Here is an 11047-nt window from a genome sequence, read left to right on the forward strand (position 1 = left end):
TAGTTCTGTTTGCCATCTCCACTTTATGTCTGGTATTGTTAATAAATCACCCTTCACGTCTGAATAAGTGCTGCATTTGAGTCCTCCTTCCACTCTTCACACGGCCGCTGCCCCGAACCGTGACAGTACGACGCGACCACGAAATGGACCCAGCAGCGCTTAATCCGACTAAGGAGCTACGGGAGAATCTCATCGATGCCACACAGGAGCTCATCGACCTGTGGCTGGAAAACCCGGGCGGGGAGTCCCAGCGCGCTATAGAGAGGCGGCTACAGGACTTTGTTTTCTGGGGCTATTCAGAGCGGGATGGGAGACTGTACGGGTCGCTTACCCACCTTCGTGGTAACAGATCCTTCGCAAGTGGGCGTGTACAAACCCTCTGTAAAACCAAGAGACTGTTTCTCTGCCGCCCCTTCTGAGCCAGGACTTTATCGCCATTCTCCAGCTCAGTTCTGTGTCCAGCCACAAACCTCCCAGTCTGTAGCTCAACCGCTAGCCTCCCCAAGGCAAGCGGTTCAAAAAAGTTATAACATGCCAGAATCTAATGCTATAGCTGCAGCATGGGCTGCAAAAAACTTTCCTTTCCAGTTGTTAAAGTTATTCCTATAGGCTGTATGCAGTATTTTATATATCTACTTGTGAGTTGAAATGTTTAATTTGGCATTGAAGTGGTGCTTTGAGATAGCAAAAACATTTTCATACTGTTTAATCTCATTTAGTGTTTTGTTTTTTTCTGTAGAGCATTTATGGTTGACAAAGACTTTGCGGAAATAAATGCTTTGCAGAAGGTTTTTCCAGAGTCAGCTATCCTTCTATGCTGGTACCATGTCTTGCAGGTAAACCACGTTGTTTTCTTTTCACGTTGTCTAAGATGCACCTGAAACACATTTTTACAACAGGGTCCTGTTGTTATGATTTGCCTCATTGTGATATTCACCTACTCAGGTTAATGAATATAAAGGGATAAAATGTTGAGTGACTATGTCCATCCATTTAAGACCACAGTGCACTCATCTTCTGGTGGCTGCTTCCCAAAGCTCTTTTTGACATTTAAAAATATGTTTGCCTGGTTGATTTCTGTAATGCACAGGTCCTCTTGTCCAGTGAGTGACAAAGTTATTTTTGGACGTCAGCTTTCTTTTATGCTTTTTGTACAGCTGCTCCTCTGTCTCTCTCTCCAGATTAACTTTTTTTCTCTTACATTCACAGGCTGTTAATCGATGGCTTTCAAAATCAGAGTCCGGGGTCCATGGGCTTTCTAACACCCAAAAGAGAAATGAAATCATTTCTTTCTTTTGTAAGCTGAAAGCTTGCACATCTGTAAGTGTAATTTGTCTATTTCACATTTTGATTTCTTGATTACACTAAGAGCATATTAACTTTCAGTTGCTAAAAAAAGTTACAGAGAGATACAAAATAGATTTTTGAAACAATTTCTAAAACTGGCTTCTTATCTTGCTTATCAAAACAAGTACTTAAGCTGTGCAGAACATCATTGTGTCACCCACTGTGCAGTAGAACTTGTGAGTGGGATTCTTTCACAGACAGATGCTGAAACCAAATATGCTTATAGGTTTAGTGTTCCTTCTTAGCCATTGTAAGGGAAGAAATAATTGCTTCTTAATACAAAAACACGACATATTATTAATAACTTAAAATTCTTAATGTTATTCAATAAAAGGAAAAGGGCTTCAATACATAATATTAAAGATTTCAATAGGTCTGTTAAATGGATTGAAATATATTCTGTTGCATCCAATTCTCTTAGGAGGACGACTTTAAAGCCACATCAGCAGAGTTCTGCCAGACATTTAAGCAATACCCTTTGGTGTGCCAGTATTTTCAGAAGCACTGGGAAGGCATTGGCCACATGTGGTGTGACTACGGCCGTCGCTTCAGTCACGCTCGTTCTGAAACAAACAATGTGATTGAAAGGTATGATTTATTATTTTGACCTCATTCAATTGTATTGCTGAAAAAAAGATATTATGCTTTAATCCAAGAGGCTAAACTGAGTAGGTTCGTCATGTCATTGCCAGAACAGGTTTTAGGCAAATCCTTTAAATTCTAGCAGCGTTTTTTATGTTATCACAACAAAAAACAGAGTAGGTGGATTTGCCTAAATCAGCTAAACCGGCACAGAGCATTCCTTTATAAAAGACGTGTGCAATAGGTATTCCAATTTTTAAAAAAATAATACAGTCTTGATTAAAACTTTAAATTCCTTCAATTACAGTTACTAATCATTTCAAATAACTGTTTTTCAGATTTTTCCACCGCCTGAAATACCAGTTTTTATCTGGCTACAAGAATAGGCGTCTGGATGATCTGATTGAAGTGCTCCTAGGCCGACGACTACTTCTCAGTCATAAAAACCCTGCAAGATGTGGGCCGCATGAAAAACAGGTTTGCTGACACCTTGTCTCAAGTTTCAGACTCTGCTTCAAGACTGATGGAAAGTGGTTGGGCTCTTAAAATTACAGTCCAGAACAGCCATGGAGTTAATGCATATCAAGTCCCATCTGAGTCAAGAGAAGACATGGTGTATGATGTCTGCCCTGTTGAGTCCTACTGCAACTGTACATATGGCTTACGAGGACTTCTTTGCAAGCATCTAGTGTTACTTGCAAAATTAGCAGAGGCTGACAATGACATCTATCCAAACATGGAAACAGACATTTCTACCTTGGCAAGAATTGCAGTGAAAGAAAGGCATTACTTTGTACACTGTGAGGACTTGAAAGTGATAAAAATGCCAAGTTTGTTTGGAAATCTGTGTTTTTTTTGCATCGGCTGAAACACTTCAGTGCACTTGTTGTACGTTCTCTCACTATAACACATGTGCTTGCCTGAAGGTGGCTTGTAGCCATTTTAAACAAATGAAAAACTCTCTGAAAAGTCCTCTATCAACTTTGAATGACACTCCTGTAGTTGAAAGCACAGACAAAAAATGCACAGAAGATGCGGTTGGAAAACTAAATGCTGTTTTAGACACAGTTAAACAGTGGGCATTCATTCCAGAGGGTATTACTGCAATGATAGATGAACTGCATACAAATGTCTTAAAAACAAAACAAGTAGGCAAAAGTATATTCCAGTACGAAATAAAGACGACAGATAATGCACGCAAAATTAGGCCATTGTATTCTAGCAAGAAACGTTCGGCCAGCATCGACATTCCAACAGTCTGAAAATGAATGTGAACAGTCGATAACCACTGAAAGAGAGACATCCTCTGGAGAAAATGAAAACCTTTTGGAATACAAAACAAAAAAGAGAAGAGTTAAAGCTAAGTATATGCACAAGTAGACTTTTGTGTAGACATTTCAAAGGGACTGCATCCATTACTTCTGTTTATTGAAACCTAAAGCTGAATAGCTGTCTTAACTTTCTGCCAAGGAACAGATGAAAAGAAATTGTTTGCTCTCTCAAGCAGTTGTTATTTATGTGTGTTATTCATTACTTTGGCTTGGTTGCTGTTTTTGATACAAATTCATCTGTGCCCATTGTAATATTTTCATATGTTACTATTTTTATATTGCTATGCATTATAGATAAAGGATTACTTATTACTATTAAAGGTCTGCATTTGTAATTGTTGGTATTATTTATAAAATATGCGCTCTTAAGTTTTTTGCTCCATAAAACGATACCTGTCACTTTTTGGACATAGAGTATCAGCTGTTGAGAATCCTGGCTCATACAAAATAGAAGTAAAAGGTTTCAACATCCAGCCTTTTTATGATTAAATACAAAGTGTAATAACAGAGTTATTGGGGTGTGATTTTGTTAATAGTTAGTCTTAAGTATAAGTTTAATAGTAATGAGTAAGAAAATATAGCCAGAATAATGGAATGAGACTAACACCTGACCTTACACTGAGATTTGGTATGAAGTGGCATGTTTGTGCTAATGCTGACATTGGGGCTCAGAGTTCCTCTGTGTGTATATATTTGTGAACGTTAACTTGGCTAATGTCCAAGGGTTTGACTGCTTTCCTGTTGGATTGTATCACAAAGAACAGGGATAAGAGCACCAGTGGCCGTGCACACCCTCATCTCTCTCCTTCACCCGATCATTAGTGTTGGAAACCGGCATTAGCTCAGAGTAGATTAGACTTCAGTATAGTGCAAGTGATTTGATTTTATGATTATTTGATTCAGTTTTTTCTGTGTTCAAGCTCAATTACTTTAATAAAATATGTTGAATTCAAACAAATAAATAAACAAATAAACTGTGGACATTACCCTTTTAAACCTTTCTGAAACAAGACAGGTAAAAACCAGTGTATAAAAGTTTACATAGGTATAAATAGCTCTAACACTTTACTCCAGCCTGGCGTCCACACATGTGGACATCACATTTTGGGTTATTTAGACCAAAATACTAAATCTTGATCAACAAGTGCCTGATATACAGTTACGAGGACATTATACTGCAACTGTTCTATCGAAATTTCAAATTAATGTCCTCATATGTGGCTCTCATTTTTCTCAGAAACAAAAATTAGGTAAAAAAAACAAAACCTGGTAATTCTTTCTTTTTACATTCATCGGGTTCCAATCGGCCCAAATATCAAAGAGAAATTAAAAATGCATGCCATGGAAGATTTCGGGTCTTAGGGGGTTAAAATGACCAGACCCCTCCGGCCTGTTTTCCAGGCCACTAAATTAAACCCAGTCAATTACCAATTGAACAGAATAAAAACCTACGAGGTCCACTAATAGTCCAAAAGTCCAAATCTTTAATAGAAAAGACAGGCAGAACTCAAACAAACAATAATCCAAACGAGGAGCATATATACACACTGGAAAGTAAATAATTATAAGTTATTAAATCAGACTAATTAAATACAGTAAAACTAATAAGGGAAGACAAACACACGGGAAATAAAAATAACAGTGTAAACATACCAAAACTCAAAATAAAACAGGAAAGCTACTACAAACCGAGTGTGACACAATTACATTCATATTGAAACATATGTGATAATTTTCTTTCTTTGTAGCATTTTTAAGATATGTGTTAGAACAGTCATTATGCTGTTTGGATTAGGAACCAATCATTTTTGCCAAATAGTTAACACAAACTTAGAACAACAATGAACAATTTTCAAGATTCTGATTTACAGAACAAACAAAAGTCACAAAAGGTTTCATTATTTAAGAGACAAGATCAAGTTTTTCACACAGGAATGAAATGACAGAATCCAGTGCAGCGGGGCCAAAGGTGTGTGTCAGCAAACTGAAGGTTGAGGAATCAGTCAGCTCATGTTTAAGATTGTGTTGGATTTTGAGAAGAGTCTGTCTGTTATTAGAAAGTAAGATTAACAATGTTACACCAATAACCCAAATACGGGGAAGTGACAAATAATACCAAAAAAGATACAACTTTCATATTGTTTTACTAACTTACTTTGTCATATCAGCACTTGAATGGTCGATGCCTTTACAGACCATGTCTGTTGTGACATCGCAGGCCAATCTTCCGGCAAACCCGAGGGCTAGCTCCCCAGCCTCCTCTTCACTCAGAACACTAAACACCGTTACTTTAGTTTTGGCCTTCTTAGGCCTGTCAAGAATCATTGCGGGCAGTTTGGCTTTACGGCCCTAAAAAAGAAAAAGTGCAAACACCAAAAGAGCAGAGAGAGACACACACACGCGCACAAAGTTAAATGCTTTTGTTTACATGGTGTAATTGTGTATATGTTGCAGCAAATGCACAATTTCCAGCCACATTGTCACTTCATTGATACGAGTAACCCGGATTTATTTCAGGTGACATCAAAATCACGAAATGTATACCTACCCCAATCAAACCTCTGAAAACATGAACTGACATGTTCTCTGCGTTGATTCTGCGCTTGATCTCGTCTTCTGTTATTGTGTAGGTTTTCTTTTTTGAGCTTGGTACAGATAAGCGACCATGCACTCTGTAAACTGTACTAGTTCCTTCTGAATCAGTTTGAAATTCTGCATCTGCATCGATCCTGTCAACATCATCAGCAGCAGCATTATCTGTACTGAGACTTGTGCCGTATACTTCTGCTTCTTTTTCTTTGTCTTCAGTCTGTGTACCTTCATCTCTTTCAGTCTGTGTACCTTCATCTCTTTCAGTCTGTGTACCTTCATCTCTTTCAGTCTGTGTACCTTCATCTCTGACTGTCAGTCTTCCTATCTCACTGTTACTTGTCGATTTGCTGCAGATGTTCTCTCCCTTAGGAACTTTTCCTTTGTCATTCGCTGCCTGATGCTTTCCCTGATGACATTCTTCACTGGCTACTTCTATTGCTCCTCCTGTATAGCCACTCACTATGCTGCACAACTCCTTTCCCTCTGCTGTGCTGCACTGTGCTGTTACATAAAGAAGAATGATATAAACAGCACTATATCAATTTAATTGTGAAGAGAAATCCCCACAATACAACACAGTTATGTCTAAAATAGTTTTGTGTAAAAACTGGATCTTGAAACGTCCACTTTAATTACACAGTCCTGGTGTGCAAAGGCAAAATTACGAAAAAAAATTTCACTTTAAACATTTTTGGACATTGTTTAGTTATATTGTGACTTACTCTCACAGAAGATACAGATGCCACAAACAGACTTTGAACAACGCATGTGCTTGTAGGCACCACATTTCTGGCACTGCACCTGTGAATTAAAAAAAAAAAAAAGAAGAAGAAGAAATAAACAAACAAAAAACAAATGAACAAAGTCCATTAAATAAACAATATATATGGCTAAGGACATGTCATAGTGTACCCGGTCTTTGGCTGCAATCACACACCAGCACTGACTGCACTTCCTAGTTCGATCTGCAAAATATAATTTGTTTAAGTACAAGTTACATTTTCCAATGTTAGAGAAAAAGAAGGCAGCTAATTTTATCTGTACCTATTGAGGAAAATAAGTAGTGGCAAAGTCGGGACCTGAGCTTTGTGATTTCAGTGTTGTACTCCTCCACTTGTGTTTTACCGTCAATGAGAGAGTGGGCAAACTAATAATTGACGAAGAAGAAAAAAAAAAAAAGAACAAAAAGAATTAGATTAACAAAGAAATGTTTGTTTGTTTTTAACCCCCCCCCCCCCCCCCCCCCCCCCCCGAGGAAAAAAAAAAAAAAAACAGCAACCAAAGCAAAGCATTACTGCTGAAATGGTTCAATCTACAAAAAAATTTGAGATTTTACCATCCTGCCTCTAAGGCTTTAAAAACTGAATAGGCAAAAATGTAAACATTACTTATATAGGTAAAAGCTATAGTTTTCAGTACCATTATGACATGCACTCCACATGAGTTCCCATCCTGTTGATGTGGGTGGCTCACATGTGACAAGGTCCACTCTCCAGCGCAGCCTCTTGCTGAAGCAAATGAGCTGAGAGATCGCAGTTATTACAAATAAAAAGCATATAGAGAAATCAATAACCACGTTCGGTAATGATTTCAATTAAATTAAATATGTTATGTTAAATATGTTAATTAATTACCTCCAGTTTTTCAACACCGCACTTTTTCTGACCTCCGACTCGCCAAATGAATTCATATAGACTATGGTCCTCTTGGGTATGTCACAAAACTGTTTTGTAAAAAGATGGATATGGTAGGCTTGGGCCTTGAGCTTTCCTAATGAGGGACATTGAAAAGTATCATGCACTAGAGAGAGTGCAAAATCTGTGCAACTTACAAACAAGGTCCAGTGGCTGCCGTTTTCCAGACAGGCTCCAATCAATTTCTCATACATCTGAAAGATGTTTTTCTGGAAATAAAAAGAATGTGACAAGTATGTTTTTCTGTCAAGAATGACACTGCAAAACTGCGAAAGCTTGTCAGGTGAGACTTGTGATTAATTCTGCAGATACACAAACATATAGAAAGTGTCATTTTTTGTTTACATTAATTAATTTCTATAGTGTGTACAAAACAAATCAAGACCACAGACTCAACACGCACCACTCAATTTTTGGTGTTCTTTATCAGTTGGCCAAGACAGAAATGTTTTAATCTGTGTGCATTGCTTTTGAACAAGTCTTTACACAGAAAAGGTTTCAGAAAGGTATTTTTCAGGTTCTTCTGACAAGGCTTCAATTTTGGAAAATGCTGTTTGTTTATAGTGGCAACTTATAAACCCTTTGTGATAAGAACATAGTTACCACAGTCCAAGTCATACCTTCAAAAAGTATGCACTTTGTGCTCTTGTGGACCCATCCAAAATTTTTCCAGTGATTTGGCTTGGTATTGGATAAATGTGAGGGAAATTCTATAAAAATAACATAAATACATGTTTTCAAATACATTACAAAAAACGTAAACATGCTATGTCATTATGATCAAACAAGCTTTTCAACATACCTCACACTGCAAATAGATTAGGCCATCTATTACCTTATAAAACAAATAAATAAATACATATAAATAAAAACAGAACTAAGGAATACGATTCATTAAGTAAATTGTACAATAAAGTGTATTTAAAGCAGAATTTAACATTAGTTTTATGACAACATAAAAGGATTTTTATGTCAAGAGGTACCTCATCTGAAATGTTAGTCTGGTCAAACAGGGATTTCAAACTTGAAATACCAATAGAGTTTGGTCCAGCTACTCCCACAAGGTAATCTGTGAGAAAGCATATGCTGTAGTCAACAGATATCATTTTCTTTTTGCATGCTGCAACCATCATCCATTTCAGTCTTCTAGGAGCTTTGTCTGGTTGTAGTTCTTTTTTCTCCTCCTCTCCCCTCATCTATTAATTAAATTGTTTTCTGACCTTCCTAACTGTTTCCGACCTGTCTTCCCAATGTGATGTTTAAGCAATATATGTATGGTCAGAAGGGGGTGAAATTTTCATTGCAGTTGTACGTGTAACATTGCATGTGATAATAAAAGGCTTGATTAGTTGATTATTCAACATGAGTTGACATTTACCTGACATTGTGAAGGAGTCACAGTTTCTGTAAGGGTGTAAGAACATAACATGTGGATTTGTTACACTTCTTTTTCACAAGTTAATAACAATCAATAATTTTCATTCCATTATTTACAAGCTATCACACGATGTCCCAGGGACAACATCTACACGATGTCCCAGGGACAACATTTACACGATGTCCCTGGGACAACATCTACACGATGTCCCTGGGACAACATTTACACGATGTCCCAGGGACAACATCTACACGATGTCCCAGGGCAACTTCTACATGATGTCCCAGGGACAACATTTACGCGATGTCCCAGGGACAACATTTACACAATGTCCCAGGGACAACATTTACGCGATGTCCCAGGGACAACATTTACGCGATGCCCCTGGGACAAATTTGTAAATTTCTGGATTACTGTTAATCTCCATAGAATCAAGAACTCATGTCCAGTTTCACAGCTATGGACCAGTTAATTATGTTTCCAGGTGATAGTTTGATTCATAGATTCAGCACACAACCATAAGTCTAGGCCTTTTAGTCCAGATTCTCTTCACTTATGTTTGTAAAATGATCAGGGAAGCTACTGCAATTTTGCCTGACCCAACCCCCGGGCCACGAAACACCCAAAAAGTTGGGGAACGCTGGTCTAGAGAACACTGGTTAGCTAATGCTGTCGTCAAGTAGCCTATCGCTAGCAAACAAACAGCAAGCCAAGTGAGGAACATATGTATAATGCTTACCGTTTATTAAAGGAAAGTATCCTAAATTGACTTCAAATTCGGCGGACAGGCGAATTGACTTCTGTGACCTGTGGCTGCTTCTCCACCTGTGGCTGCTTCACCACCCGTGGCTGCAGCGCCGCCTCCTGCAGTACCACCACCTGCAGCGCTACCACCTGCTACTGCCACGCCTCACCCTGAGGATGCAGCCTCGCCTGGCCCGGCTTCATCCTCGCCTGGCCCGGTTTCATCCACGCCTGGCCCGGTTTCATCCACGCCTGGCCCAGCTTCATCCTCGCCTGGCCCAGCTTCATCCTCGCCTGGTCCAGCTTCAGCTTCATCCTCGCCTGGCCCGGCTTCAGCTACAGCTTCGTCCTCGCCCGGCCCAGCTTCAGCCTCGCCTGGCCCAGCCTTCGTGTCTGCGTCCTCGTCTGGTCCAGCCTTCGTGTCTGCGTCTTCGTCTGGTCCAGCCTTCGTGTCTGCGTCTTCGTCTGGTCCAGCCTTCGTGTCTGCGTCCTCGTCTGGTCCAGCCTTCGTGTCTGCGTCTTCGTCTGGTCCAGCCTTCATGTCTGCATCTTCGTCTGGTCCAGCCTTCGTGTCTGCATCTTCGTCTGGTCCAGCCCTCGTGTCTGCATCTTCGCCTGCAGCAGCGTCTTCAGCATCCGCACCATCGCCTGCAGCAGCGTCTTCAGCATCCGCACCATCGCCTGCAGCAGCGTCTTCAGCGTCTTCAGCATCAGCATCAGCATGCGCGTCCAATCTCATTGTTAAGTTTGCAGATGACACTACAGTGCTCGGACTTATATCCAACAATGATGAGACAAACTATAGGACAGAGGTGCAACAACTAGAGTCATGGTGCCACGACAATAACTTGGTCTTAAACACCAAAAAGACCAAGGAGATCATTGTAGATTTCCGGAAGAGGGGTCATAACAACCATCTGCCTCTCTTCATTGGCAGTGAGGCGGTGGAGAGGGTGAGCAGTTTTAAATTCTTGGGGGTAACTGTGACCGAGGACCTGTCCTGGGGCAACCATATCACCTCAGTTGTACGGAAGGCCCAACAGCGCCTCTACTACCTGAGGAGACTGCGGAGCGCACACATTCCCAGATCTCTGATGTTGAACTTCTACAACTGTGCCATCAGCAGCGTTCTGACGTATGGATTTCTAGTGTGGTTCCCCAGCTGCACCAAGGCCGATCAGCAAGCACTCCAGCGGGTGGTGAAAGAAGCTGGCAGAATTATTGGAACAAGTCTGCCAGAGATCAGTAATATCTTCCCCACTCGCTGTCTGAGGAGGGTGCACAGTATCCTGCGGGACCAACATCACCCTGCGCGCCACCTTTTCCATCTGCTGCCCTCAGGGAGAAGGTACAGGTCTATACAGGCCAGAACATCCAGA

The 11047-nt window shown here is 40.1% G+C and overlaps 1 protein-coding gene and 2 long non-coding RNA genes across 3 annotated transcripts; 1 reads left to right on the forward strand and 2 right to left on the reverse strand.

The window, feature by feature from the left end:
* The first annotated feature begins 525 nt into the window (after positions 1-525).
* LOC143418299 (uncharacterized) lies at positions 526-3554 on the forward strand. The gene is made up of 4 exons (XR_013098227.1): positions 526-836; positions 1210-1320; positions 1769-1935; positions 2268-3554. It is a non-coding gene; the product is annotated as an uncharacterized LOC143418299 (long non-coding RNA).
* Positions 3555-4721: 1167 nt separating this feature from the next.
* LOC112432658 (uncharacterized) lies at positions 4722-6986 on the reverse strand. Its single transcript, XR_013098228.1, has 5 exons — positions 6897-6986; positions 6765-6817; positions 6575-6653; positions 5416-5609; positions 4722-5307 (listed from the first exon to the last, which is right to left on the reverse strand). It is a non-coding gene; the product is annotated as an uncharacterized LOC112432658 (long non-coding RNA).
* Positions 6987-7184: 198 nt separating this feature from the next.
* Positions 7185-9725, reverse strand: LOC112429909 (uncharacterized). Its single transcript, XM_024801154.2, has 8 exons — positions 9664-9725; positions 8925-8950; positions 8530-8615; positions 8349-8381; positions 8167-8256; positions 7684-7755; positions 7487-7575; positions 7185-7374 (listed from the first exon to the last, which is right to left on the reverse strand). The coding sequence occupies exons 2-8, from the start codon at positions 8929-8931 to the stop codon at positions 7185-7187; spliced, it is 567 nt and encodes a 188-aa protein (XP_024656922.2). The 5' UTR covers positions 8932-8950; positions 9664-9725.
* Positions 9726-11047: the final 1322 nt, after the last annotated feature.

The sequence above is a fragment of the Maylandia zebra genome, linkage group LG4, assembly GCF_041146795.1.
Source record: "Maylandia zebra isolate NMK-2024a linkage group LG4, Mzebra_GT3a, whole genome shotgun sequence".
NCBI lineage: Eukaryota > Metazoa > Chordata > Actinopteri > Cichliformes > Cichlidae > Maylandia > Maylandia zebra.